General features: G+C 37.7%; 2 protein-coding genes across 2 annotated transcripts; one reads left to right on the top strand and one right to left on the bottom strand.

Moving 5' to 3' along the window:
- Positions 1-3,087: 3,087 nt before the first annotated feature.
- On the bottom strand, positions 3,088-10,188 carry LOC149002528 (uncharacterized). Its single transcript, XM_089138731.1, has 3 exons — positions 10,074-10,188; positions 4,750-6,442; positions 3,088-4,696 (listed from the first exon to the last, which is right to left on the bottom strand). Exons 1-3 carry the CDS (start codon positions 10,186-10,188, stop codon positions 3,088-3,090), a joined length of 3,417 nt encoding a protein of 1,138 aa, XP_088994857.1.
- Positions 10,189-12,551: 2,363 nt separating this feature from the next.
- Positions 12,552-14,324, top strand: LOC149002529 (NEP1-interacting protein 1-like). The gene is made up of 5 exons (XM_089138968.1): positions 12,552-12,675; positions 12,769-12,920; positions 13,577-13,660; positions 13,742-13,906; positions 14,001-14,324. Exons 1-5 carry the CDS (start codon positions 12,594-12,596, stop codon positions 14,121-14,123), a joined length of 606 nt encoding a protein of 201 aa, XP_088995094.1. The 5' UTR covers positions 12,552-12,593; the 3' UTR covers positions 14,124-14,324.

Consider the following 14,324-nt stretch of genomic DNA (forward strand, 5'->3'; position numbering starts at 1 on the left):
CCCTGATCTTGGCCCTGGTTCTGGCCCTGATTTTGGCATTGATTCTAACCCTACTCTTGGCCCTGATTCTAGTCCTGATCTGGCCTTGATTTTGGCCCTGATTCTGACCTTGATCTTGACATTGATCTAGGCCCATGATTTTGGCCCTGATTTGAGTCTGAATCCTCCACCCATATGGAGAGGAATAAATTTTATTCCCCAGGGGGAAAAATTTGACCCGGTCCAAATTAAAAAAAAAAAATAATTTTTATTAAAAAAAAAAAAAAAAAAAATAAAAAAACCAAATAAAATTAAATTTTTTTCTTTTTTTTTTTCCTTTTTTTTTTTTTTTTTTTTTCTTTTTTTTTTATTATATATTTAATATAATATATAATTTTAATTTTATCTTTATATTTAAAATAATATAAATAAAAAATTAAATTTTCTTTTTTTTTTTTTTTATATTATTATATTTTTATTTTATTTTTATTTTATTATAATAATATTATAATTATTAATTTTTTTTTTAATTTATTTTAATTAATAAAAAAAATAATTTTTTTTTTTTTTTTTTTTTTTTTTGGTATGAAAATGGGATCACAGGGATCCAAAAGAAAAAAAAAAAACATTACAACGACTCAGTCAGAACATCTGACTTTAAAATTGCCTCCAAATCTTGGGGCGGGTCTTGGAAATTAACCAAAGTAACGCCTGTTGCAATCCTCATTTTTGAGGCCCAATCTGCTGCTCCATTATCTGCTCTTCCTACATAGGAAAATCTAACATGGCCCCTTGAATCCACTAGTTGCCGAATAGAAAATATTAAGGGTTGATATTTCCCTAGATCCATTGCTTGAGATTCAAGCATAATAACTGCCTTTTGAGAATCCGTCTCCATTTGAACCGGCCATGCTCCCATGTCAAGAGCAAATCTTAGTCCTTCTTTAATCGCTAGCAATTCTGCTTCCAGAACCTCACACATCCTCTCTTTCTTTGCAAAACCAGCTCGAAATTTGCCATCCTGATCACGAATAATAGCCCCTAACTGGGTAATATTATCCCGAGTGCTCACCGACGCATCAGTATTGCACTTGAACCAACCTTTACGAGGACACATCCAACCCCGTTTCCTCTTTCCCATCAACGGGTGGAGAGCAGCTATTCTACTTGACTCCCAAGCGTTCTTTACCACCGCATAATAATCTTGTATAATAGCATACCCATTTCCAGGTTTGATATAAGCTTCATCATGAATATCTTTATTCCTCCAACCCCATAAAAAATATACAATACATCCAAATTTTTCCGCCCACTCAGTAGACCATTTCGATGCATGTCCACCCAAATTCCCACTTAGCCATTCATGCCGATCACAACCAAAAAACCACGCTTGGTTACACGAAGCTACCACTTGGTACCAAATACCTCTCGCCAATTTGCAGTCACGAAACACATGAATCCCATCTTCTATCTCCTCTGGACAAAGATTACACCTGTCATCATCCTGTAGCTTCAGCTTTTTCTTTCGTGAGTTTATAAGTAACCGATCCTTACTTAATAGCCATAGGAAATGGGATATCTTATGTGGCAAAGATAATCTCCAAATTGCCTTCCAATAATCGTCACCAAAATCATCATTATTTGGAGTATAAACTTCAAGTGCTAGAGTATCATAAGCAGAGCGGACAGTGAACCTTCCATCAGAAGATGGTGTCCATAACCACCAATCCTTCCCCTTCATATTAATTGGATTTATGGTGTCCTTAATCTTGTTGCAAACTGTAGTCGGAAGATATTCTTCAAACCTAGTAGACCATTGCACACCATCATTTTCTATATAGCTAACAACATTTTCCCATATCATATTACTTGGAATTGGGTCTGTAGCCACCGACTCCAAGCTTAGACCTTCCTCAAGCCAGTTATCCCACCAAAAAAATGTCGAGTTTCCGTCACCTATGTTGACTTTACAGTAAGGTCTCATATCAATTATAGTTTTTGAAATCGCCCTCCAAAGGGGAGAATCAGTTTGGTTTGATTTGAGAGGATGAACTCTTCTCTTTGATCCATATTTCTCTCTAAGCAAACTCGCCCAAAAAGAATTTTGTTGCCTATATATCCACACTAGTTTCATCAAGAATGCTTTATTCATTAGCTTCAGATTTTTAAATCCAAGCCCTCCATTCTGTCTAGATTGACACGAGTACTCCAGTTGATCAAATGTGCATGCTTTTTTTGAGACGTGTCACCCCAAACAAAAGCTCTTGTGATTTTCTCTACCTCTTGTAAGGTTCCCACAGGAACAAATTGAGTTTGCATAGAAAAATAAGGTATAGTTTGTAATACCGATTTTGCAAGCACCACACGTCCAGCAAAGGAAAGATTGCTAGCCTTCCAGTTGGACAAACGATCTCTCACTTTATTAACAATATACCCATAATCTTTCTTCTGAATTCTCCCTCTCCAGATGGGCACTCCCAGGTATCTCCCTATATCAGAGGTTACCGTAAACCCACAAATTTGGGTTATTTCTTTTGCCATCTGATTGCCCACATTTTTTGAGAAGTAGATGCGAGTTTTTTCTACCGACTTTCTTGCCTGAAGCACTACAAAATAACTCAAGATAGTGAACAATATTCTCTATCTGCTCCAGTGTCGCCTCTGCAAAGAGCACTACATCATCTGCAAACATAAGATGGGATATTCCTGTACCTCCTCTCCGGAATTGAATAGGCTTCCAATTACCAGCAATTACTGCATCTTGGATTATGTGAGTTAATCGTTCCATGCATAAAACAAACAAATAGGGGGAAAGAGGATCCCCCTGACGAATTCCTCTCGAAGGTTGAAAAAATTATGTCACTTCTCCATTCCAAATAACATTAAACTAAGCATTAGTCACGCACATCATAATAATATCCACGAGTTTCTTAGGAATCCGGGCTAGAATGAGGGTTTCTTCAATAAATTCCCATTTGATTCTATCATAAGTCTTTTCTAGGTCAATTTTAATTGCCTATGTTGAGTCTTCCCTTTATTCCTTCGCATTGAATGAAAGAGCTCCTGGGCCACAATAATATTATCCTGAATATGACGCCCGGAACAAAACTAACTTTGATTTGGGGCAATCAATTCTGGCATGTACTCCTTCAATCTACTAGTAATTACTTTAGTGAGAATTTTCAAACTCACATTGCAGAGGGATATAGGCCTAAATTGGGTGATTCTTTCTGGCTTCTCTACTTTAGGAATTAAAGCAATCAAGGTTTCATTCAAATTACCTTCCATTTTCCCATCAAAAGCATCTCTTATCATTTTACACACTGATTTCCCAGTAGTGGTCCATGTTCTTTGGTAGAATGCAGCCTGAAAACCATCTGGACCAGGTGCCTTCCAGGGTCCCAACTGACACACTACTCTATAAATTTCATCTTCGGTAACATCATCTCTAAGCAAAGAAAGCCAATCAGAATCAAGTACAGGAAACCCATGATGAGTACTAAGTTGGGACAATTCCTTCTGATCAATTGAGAACAACCCTTTAAAGAATTCCACCACATGATTTTTAAGAGTTGTATAATCTTCAATCCAAACACCATCATTTGTCTTCAATCCCTCAATTTTATTTCGCCTTCGTCTAGTGACCGTAGACACATGAAAATATTTAGTATTTCGATCACCATGAGTTACCCAATTTTTTCGAGATTTTTGGGCCCAAAGAATCTCTTCTCTGCAAAGAATTTGTTCTAATTTCATGCGAAGTTCTTTCTCCAATCGCACCAAAAAAGGGTTAAAAGGACCATTAGCAAGTTTCTTTTGAATACCGCCTAAACGGGCATGAAGACTCTTCTTCAACTTTTCAATTCTCCCGAAGGATTTATGATTCCAACTTTGAAGTCGTTTTTGCGTCTCACTTAATGCCTCATGCAACTCAACATTAGGATTCCAACCTTCATGAACTACCTTTGAAAAATCAGAATGGGTTAACCACATCGCTTCCATGCGAAAAGGTCTCTTTCGGAAAGGGCCTCGCAAAGGACAAGTATCAATTAAAATTGGGTGATGATCAGACTTGATTCTAGGGAGGACTTTAACTACAGCTTCAGGATACATAACACGCCATTCAGGATTGCATAGCCCTCTATCCAGGCGTCTGTAAACACGTCTAAAACCGCTCCATTTAGGTCCTCGCCAGGTGAACTTGGGCCCTGAGTATCCTAAGTCCAATAGGCCGCATAAATTAATGTTATTTCTAAAATTCAAACACTTCCTTGAGGATATTGGAGCTCCCCCTCCTGCCTCTGTCTGGTCTAGAATATCATTCAGATCACCTGCAACCAACCATGAACCACCAGTAGCCTCCATAGCCGATTGAAGATCAATCCACCCTTCTCGTCTAATGGACTCAGTGGGGCTTGCATACATCGCCACAAAATACCATGGTATACTAATCTGCTGATCAATAATGTTTAAAATCAAAAATTGATGATGGGATTGAGATAGGAATACCTGGATATTGTCATTGAAATTAATGAACCAAATGCCACCAGATAATCCTACAGCATCACTTCTGAAACTTACAGAGCCATGCATTTGACGAATAACCTCCTCTGCGCGACCACCGCTAATACGTGGTTCAAGGATGATAAGACAATCTGGCTGATATACTTGCTTATAATGTTTTAGGGCAGTTGCAAAGGCTTTGTTTCCAGCCCCTCTACAATTCCATATAAAAGTCTTCATAAATAATGTGTCGTAAAGAATTAAGACCCTTCTTTCATCATCTCATCAACCCCTTTGGGTTGATTTTGCATACAATCTTCTAAATCAGGACCATCAAGATCCCTTGGATTAAGCTGCCCATCTGGCGGCTTCCCATGTATTGGCACAATTGCAAGTTGATCTACATCCATACGAGCGTCAGCTTCAAGATTGATATTAACTTCTAATTGCCTCAATGAGTCCCAATTTTCCTTGTGTTCTACCGATCTCCTTATAGCCACATTAATGTCTGTATTACCATGCACCTCAGCACCTCCTAGAGTATTTTGGGCTCGTTGAAGCTCAGTTGGAAGCACATATGATTTCCTCTGTTGAGATCTCGAAGGACTCTCCACAGACTGAGAATCTAGCATATTAACTTCAAGTGGTCGCAGGGGTTCACGTACCTTAGTTCTCCACGATTGTTGTGTCTCCCGCATAGATTGTTGACATAAGACAGTGGGATACAATTCTGGAACCATTGATTTCTCCATGTCTAATTGAACTTCATCTAATCCATCTTCTTGATCTTTCGACATAAGTGCCGCAAATCTTGATCCAGTATCCATTTCAAATTCCTCCACTCCGCCACGGCCACGACTCTGATTAGGATAAATCTTCTCCTGCCCTTCATTAATATTTCTAGTAACCCCTCCTGAAGTCCGGTGACTATCCTTTCTGAAATTTGGCTTTTGGACGTGCATCCATGGACCATATGTATCTTCAGGAACCTTATCAACGCCCACAATATTAGTAGCTATAGGTATTTCTGCTGGAGCCACTCCTTGATTAACCACCTGCTCTACTTCTTCCGCTCTTTTAATTGTAGGACATTGTTCTTGATGATGGCCAAATCTTCCACATGCATAGCAAAGAAGATGTAAAGATTCATAAAGAATTTGATGTACCTTCCCCTTGCGCCTGAATTTTGACAATAAAGGTTTTGAAAGATCTACCTCTATACAGACTCTTGCAAATTTACCCCTCATTGCTTGAGCTGTGGTAGAATCAACCTTGATCACCTTACCAACACGACTACCCAATTTAAAAAGGAAACCTGTATCAAAATACTCTATTGAGACTCCTGGAAAACGAACCCAAACAACAAGTTTTTTCAGCGCTGCATTAGCAGGATCAAAATCCGGTTCCCACCGACGAACAGATAGGTAGTGATCTGAAATAATCCAAGGTCCCTCCGTGAGAGCCTTCTGAAAATCCTCCTTCAAACCAAATTTTGCAATAAAATAACTATACCCAATGTCAATTAATTCTAATGAGCCACTCGGCTTCCATAGTGCATTCAATCTACCATAAAGAAACTTGTACCCAGCAGATTTCCCAACCAATTTTATAATGAGAGATTGCTGCCAAGGTTTCCGAATTTTTTCCTTTTCCTGTTTGGACAAAACTATAACAGGGCATAATCTATCTACTAATCCATCCGTCTCTTCTTCCTCCTCATTATCGGTTTCCCATTCTAGAGGATCATCAACAATGAACCCATCTTGATCAAGCTCGACTCCATCCTCTGTGATGACCCCATAATTACCGTTTGCATTCTTGTTTGAAACCGTTTCAGCATAGGACTTGGGTAGGGGTGATTCCAGTAGAACTCCTTTACCCTCCTCTCTCCCCCGCTTAATCTTCTTAACACTTCTCCTAATCTGGTCCAGTTCCTCCGGGGAGGTCTCCGCGATCACCTCTTCTTGGGAGGGGGGGACCCAAAAAAAAAATGTAAATTTTAAAACACCAAAAAACTCTCCATTTTTTTTTTTTTAAAAAAAAGAAAATAAAAAATAAAAAAAAAAAAAAAATATAAAAAAAAAAAAAAAAAAAAAAAAAAACTCCACCCCAACTTCACAAAATTAATTTTTTCCTCCTTTTTTTTCTTTATTGTGGTGAAAAAAAAAAAAAAAAAAAAAAAAAAAAAATAATTATTAAAAAAAAAAAAAAATAAATAAAAAATAAAAAAAAAAATATCAATACTAAATTATTGTTAACAAAGTTTTCTTTTTTTTTTTTTTTTTTTTTTTTTTTTTTTGGAATAAGGATATCAATGGGAAGGGTTTTCAATTTCCATCACCAAAGTAATGGGAGAGGTTTTCAATTTCCATCATAGCAGCAATGAAAGACTTTCAGAGATCAATATAGAATTATGGAGTATGAATTTATTTATGTTTAAATCAACATTATCAACTTATTGACTATTTTGTCATTTTGTATGAGCTTATCATTTTATATTTCTATGTTAATTTTAGTTTACTTATGATACTTTTATTTTTATTTTTATTATTATTTTTTTTTATGAATTTACATTTGATATTTTAGGTCCAAGGATAGGACCAATTAAGGCTAGGGCCAAGATAGGGTCAATTAGGGCCAGAGACAAGGTTAATCAAGGTCAAGGCCAATTAGGGCCAGGGACAGGGCCAATCAGGGCTAGAGACAGAGCCAATCAGGGTCAGGGCCAATAAGGGTCAATCAGGGTCAAGGTTAGGGTCGGGGTCAAGGCCAATTAGGGTCGGGGCCAATAATTGGCCGGGGACGGGGCCAATCGGGGCTAGAGACAGAGCCAATCGGGGTCGGGGCCAATAAGGGTCAATCAGGGTCAAGGTTAGGGTCAGGGTCAAGGCCAATTAGGGTCAGGGCCAGGGCCAATCAAGGTCAGGGCCAATTAGGGCCAATCAGAGCCAACCCATCCCGACCCGGCCCAATTAGAGCCAATTAGGGCAGAAATGGGCTTGGCTTGGCCCTATAGGGCTTAAGGCCAGGGACAATAATCCTTGGCCCTGAACTAGGGTTAGGGCGGAATGGGTTCAGATTAGAACATATAGCTTGGGCTTGGGATTGCAAAAGCCCGGCCAGTTGCAGCCCTAATCCCACTTTCGTATATCATGCAATGACAAGGTTTGGCAAGTAATTAATATTTCATGATCAAAGATATGTTGTGCCGATCCTTCTATATCGTATTAACATAAGAGTTTTTTTTGAATATTTCACGTATGAGTTCTCTTAGTAGACCACAAACTAATGTTGGGTCCTTTGAGTGTAATATATTACTCTGTGTCCCATGCAGATTAACACCGTTAACTGTCATTAAGTGAATTCAAACTTCAAACGTGAAGGAATCAAAATACCCTTCAAGTTATTTAATCAATTGTATTATTATTTTTTTTTCCTTTTCTTTGGATATATATTTTTTTAGCTATATGATTAATGCTTAATAATCAGTTCTCTCTTTTTAAAATTATATGTTAACACAATGTATTAAATAACTTGAGGGACATTTTAGTCCTTCCGCGTTTAAAATTTGAATATACTTAATAGCAGCTAACGGCGTTAACCTGATTGGAATCCACACGTAATATATTGTAGTAAAGTAACCTAACATTAGTTTATGGTCTACGAAAATGACCTACACATGAAAAACTCTTTTTCTTCTATTTTTGGAGGGGTGGAGCAGACAATCAAACTGTATTCAAAAATAAAAAATCTCTATTTGCTGATTTTTTTTTTTTTTTCTTTCTTTTCCCCTAGAATTGTGAATCTCCCCATTGGAGTCTTCATTTCTTCCACATCGATGGTAATTTTACTCTTTGGTTATTCTTTTATTTTTATTTTTTTTGGGTAAAGACTCTTTGGTTATTCGATAGGCTTACATTTTGAACAATGGAAGGTTCTTCTTTTTTTCTTTTCTTTTTTCTTTTTTTTTTGGCATTGGTGCTTTGTTAATACTGGAATTGTAATACCATCCGCAAGGGTCGAATCCAAGACCTCTCCACTGGAAAGTATGAATCTTTACCACTCAACTAACCCTGCATTGGCACAATAGAGGTTCTTCCTGTCCCGAGATTGTTGTGAGTGACCCTATCTTCTCTAGATAGGGAGACAGAAGGGTATCCAATCAAAGTCTTTGATTTGAAACGAGCATTTGTGATCCCATGGCGGCTTTGATGGAACAGCCCAACATCCATCAAGGATCATCTCTCGCCATGGATTTTAGACTTTTTTGAAGCCTGCATACATTATTTAATGTGCCTCTTTCACATAGACAGATATCAAAAACTTAACACATGGATAGTTCAGCTAAACGAATGGTCCATTGTCAAAGCAATCACAAACTTGAAAGAATCCATTCGGAAAAAGCCAGCTCATGCAGGGATGGAGCTTCGGTTGCGCAGCACTGAGCTGCGTACGATGTGGATGAAATGGATGGTCGAGGGTGAAATCTTGACCACCTAGTTTGTATTTTTATTTTTTTTTAACTTTTTCAACCATACTTACCTGTAAGGCTGTAACCCAAAAAAAATATGCAAATTGAGTGGTCGAAATTTTGACCTCGGCCACTTGGGGAGATCATGGCCATACATAGCTCAATGCCATGCAATAGCACCGAAGTTGAGCCCCTCATGCAGAAGCAGTTTCCTCTTAAACCGAACAAGTAACGGCAGAGTCAGAATTTAACAATGGGAGAAGTCAAGTATTGATATTTCATACAAAACACAATAAATTTTTTCGATTATCTTTATTGTTAAAAATTCTCTCCAATTAAGGCTCTAAGTACCAATATTTCACATGTGGAAAGAGAATTAGAGGGAACATTTCAAAATTTTCTAGAAAGGAATGGGAGAAAATTCAACAAATTGAGGGGGAGAGGGAAGAGGGGAAGGGCGGCAATTATTGATATTTCATACATGAAAAGAGGACCCTGAAAAATTTTCAAAAAATTGGTAGGTCCATGGTCCCCCTCACCCCAATGTAGCTCCAACCATGCAAGCAAGTGATTCAATCCAAGTACCTAAGAAGAGTGCAGATCACTTCCTTGTTGCCGAGGCGGGCTCCCTTGACACTTCTCTACCACACGTTTAGTAGGGTGCCCAGGTTGGACCCACTAGAATCCCAACTTTTAAATATTTTATTAATATTTAGACGTGAGTCCTACTCCAAATGTGTGATAAAGAAGCATCAAGAAAGCAGTACATGCTCGCCTAACTAGAAGGTGATCCTCATTGCCCACGAATTGCAAGAAAAATCACTTTTCATTTGTTAGTTCTCTGGAAGCCATCCGATTTGGGGCTATGCTTATTAGTCTAAGATGTGTTCGATAAAATGCCTGAATGGCCCCAGTTAGGGGCTTTAATGCAAGGTGACGTAGGGTTATGAATGGAAGGTGACCAAGAATGGAAGCCATCCAAATTGAGTTATATATACTTGAAAGGGCCAAGAGAAGCACGCCATAGAGGCTTTAATGCAGGGTGACCAAGACAGACAGTGGGGCTGGCAAGCTTGAATTTTTACCCAAAATCAGTGCTCTTGTTGCAGGCAAAGAACACCTTTGGGAATCTTGATCCCAAGCATGGATTTATCAAATGAACTTAATGGTACAGTGATCCGCAATTTAATACAGTTGCTAAGGCAGTGTTCTACAGGATCGAAGGATCTGACCATTACGTATGTGCATGGGAGCGTAGCAATTGCACACTGTGCACTCCTCCAAAGGAACTGACCATTGCGTCTGTAGAAGCGTGGCAAGAAAGGGATCCATGCATACGCATGTGGCCATGCAGAAACAGTAATTATCTTAAACCATACAACTCCATCAAAATTTCAAGTTTCCAAGAAAGAACAGAAAAAATAATAAAGAAACCCAACTCATTTAATCCACCACAAACCGACTTTCTTCCTGATTCCAGTTTGTTCTAGTTGATGACTGATGACCCACTCTCCTGTAGAGCTACAGAGAAAAAAGAGAGATGTTACCACTTACCACCAGCAGCCGGAGAGAGGGAGAGAGAAATGTTATCATCAGCAGCCGATCCTTGGTCCCATCTAGAGTTATAAGTTACAACCACTGGGCACTTAATCAATGTGTTAAATGCAATTGAATATGTCACTTGCAACTATAACACTACCCATTACATCCTACTTACAGTAAGAATGTAAACAGATGGGACAGTGATATTATCATATTTAAATCCATAATTGGATTTCTCTAGGTAGATAGGGTATCCTATTTTTATTTTTGTCTGTGGGTAAATGTAGATAGGGTATTTGAATTCCCTTTATAGGCGTTCAGATCCTGTACCTCCACTACCACCATGTCCCCATTCATAGCCCACCTAACACGAATCCGGATCAGCGACCCCGTTGGGGAGCACAAAGGGGAGCCATGGGTGGTGATGGAAGTTTTTTTATGTGGGGCCCACCATTTTTGTGGTAGAAAAACCGTCGGGGAGCACAGAGTGCTTCCCGTCAGGGGTGATGATCCAGATTCACCTAACACAAGTATGTCAAGGTGTAAGGTGGAGAAGGAATTTTGAAAGTGAATGAATTATCTCTTGAGATCTTGCTCCTTCATCCTTAACTCCATTAAAACGTGCATCGTGATAAAGATGAACTACTTTGCAGTATAAATTTAAATTCAATCAACAAGTGCAGTGATTTGGAGAAAAGAGACGAATCTCTATGTGTTGTAATTCTTGAAATTTACATAATAGAATTCTCTTCTCTTTTTTTCCCCTGTTGGTTAATAGAACTCTCTACTGCAATGTGATACTTGTTAATGAGGGTCTTACTATTTCATTAAAAAATATAAATCACATGGATTTTCAAATAAGGTTTATCTTTAATGGAAGTATTGTCTTGAAGTATTTTTCCTTTAATTTGTTTTATTTTGAGAATTTAATTTGGGAATTGGTGGGATCACACACTTATAGTTGTTGAAACTCTCAAGCTCGACATAAATTTTTCACAATCACAATTACAATTATAAAAGTTTTACAAACATGTTAATTGATAGGAAATTTAATAACATGCACAATGGTTACCATATATTAGGTGATCTTCAATTTCCAACTTTGAATTAAATTTGACATTTTTTCATCGTTGGTTTTTATTTTGAATTTTCTTCAATCACATTTCTCCTTTATACGGTAGTTTCTTTTTAGAGAAGAAAATTCATATCTTTCTCTTATTCGACAATTTATTTTAGAGAAGAAAATATATTTAAGGTTAATTTTGTCTGTAGTTAATTAAGGGTATCATTACTTGACAAAAAGGTAAATAAGTAAAAGAATAATTCTAGAGTTATTTTTGAAATTTTGAAAAAAATATATAAATGCCACATCATCAATAAACTAACAAAACTTAATGGTAGAATACATTAATAATTGTGAACAAAGTTAATTTTAGATTAATAATTTAAAAAAATATAGAAGTACCAAACTCTCGCACGAGTCACGAGTCAAAACCGATGCCGAAAAATCTTGTATAAAGGATCCACTGTGTAGGTTTTGGTTCGCCAGATAATCCCACCGACTTTCAGTTTCAGGTCACCTCGATCAGAAACATACGTCACCTACTATTTATTGGAAACAAGAAACGTTAGCAATGGCGATTTGCTTTTGCTTCAGAGAAACCCAAAAAGGAAATAGAAAATTTTGAAAAAAAAACCTAAGGACTGGGACCCCATAAAATCTCTGATCATCAACTTCCCATAACCAACGAATCAGTACACAGAGACAGTAAACCCAGTTGGCCAGAGTTCCAAACCGCTTTGCAGCACCTGGTTTCTAGGTTTTTCCACTCATTTTCTACATGCTTCTCTCAATATTGTTTATAGTTTTAATGGCTTATTTTTATTTCTATCTATGCTTGTAATGTTGGATATATCCTGCCTTACCGTCACACCCCTTCTTAAATGCTCTATACAGGATTTTTTTTATTTTTATTTTTCTCTCTTATTCTCGCCTATTTAAATGCATTGTTCGTTCATTCACCAAAACATCACCAACCTTTCTATTTAGAGATTTGGAGTGCAAGAAAAGCTGCCTTCTTATTAGGTTCTTGCAGAAATGGCTAGTTTTCGTATTGGGTTCTTGTTAAGAATGTTGAAGATGGCTGTCTTTGTTTCTCTCACCTGCATTTTTGCGTTGGGTAAGCTTCTCTTCTCTCTTCTCGGTTCTTCAACTTGGAATCTACTGGGGTGGTTTTTCTTTGATTTTCTGAAATGTACCCTCATATTTACAGGAGGGGCTCTAGTTGGGATGATAACTGGAGCAATCACAGGCCAGACCACAGAAACTGGGTTCTGTAGAGGAGCTGGAATTGGTGCCATCTCTGGTGCTATATTGGCTGTTGAGCTGCTTGAATCTTTGATTGAAGGCCAGCCTTCGTCCAAGGTTAGTAATTTCTATGGTGGGTTTGTGAATGTAGATACAAATTCGATCAGGGTATCTGAAAATGGATTGAAAATAGTTGAATTGTGAAGAAAGTGGTTTGCTTTGACATGGCCACCTGGGTTTATATTCTCTGTGAAAGTTCTCATTTTTGCAGTTTCTGAGGAACAAGTTAAGGGTCCAGACTCCACTTGAACCGGGTTGGTAAGCCAATCCGGCTCAACTCAGCGGAGTCATTTTGAGAGCTTTGTTACCAGATTAGCATTTTCTGCAACTGGGTTCATCAATTCTAATTGTCTTTACATGTTCAAAGTTGAAAAATGAGATAAAATGGTGGGTTCAAGCATTGAATAGTTGTTAGTAATATGGAATAGTTGGGTGAAAGACTGGTTATCATCATGTGTTCTTCTGGTGATTTTTTGTTGGCATAATAAATTCTTTTTCTGAACGTTACTGATGATTACAAACCAAATTTGGTGCCACTGGCCAGCATCTAATGAAAGCTCTTAAAAACTTGCTATTTATGTGCTAGCCTTGTATTCAGAGTTAACTCTTTTATCTCTCCCCCATCTTCTGTTTGTGTTTATGTCTGAATGAACTTTCTTGAGCTATATGACGCAGTTTTTGCTGTTTCTTAATTTGTGAAATAACTGTTGCAGATTGCCCTCTTTGGTAGCCTAATAAATGGGAAAGTCTTCATGGAATGGGTGAGTCCTGCAATGTTGAAGGCTTATCAATGGCAGGTAGAGTGTGCATTAACAATTACACTTACCCAAATCTCCTGACAATTTGGTTTACATTTTAATGGTGTTTTGAATTTTCAGATTAATTCCTTGGAGACAAGCTACAGAGAAACCTCAGATATTTATGATGTTGATGGTATTAAAGGGGTGTCACTCAACTTTGTCAATAAGCTTCCTGTGTTTAATGTAACTCAGAATGAGATTATGGCGGATAATGATGACATCTGCTGTACAATTTGCTTGCAGGTAATAATCCATAAACCGCTTTAATTTATCTTTCCAATTAGATCTCAAGTTCATAGATGACATTAATGGTTCTTACTTGCGTTATTCTGAACAGGATTTCATGGAGGGGGAAAGTGCAAGAAGACTTCCCAATTGCAGGCATTTCTTTCATTTGCCATGCATAGATGAATGGCTTGTTAGACATGGATCTTGTCCCATTTGTAGGCAAGATGTTTGATCATATGCAGAATTGAAGGAATGTTCTATGTATAAAAATTACTCTGCCAAATAAGTAAATGAAATGATTTCTTCAGGGGAGAGAACAAACTCTCATCCCTGGCAAACAAAACTGATTCAATACCAATGCACAAGTGCTTCTATATCTTCTATCATGGCCTATAAAAATCAGGCAATGTCACAATACAAAATCACTTGTATC

This window comes from Hakea prostrata, chromosome 10 (genome assembly GCF_041222555.1).
Source record: "Hakea prostrata isolate BN-2017 chromosome 10, UWA_Hpros_2, whole genome shotgun sequence".
Taxonomy (NCBI): domain Eukaryota; kingdom Viridiplantae; phylum Streptophyta; class Magnoliopsida; order Proteales; family Proteaceae; genus Hakea; species Hakea prostrata.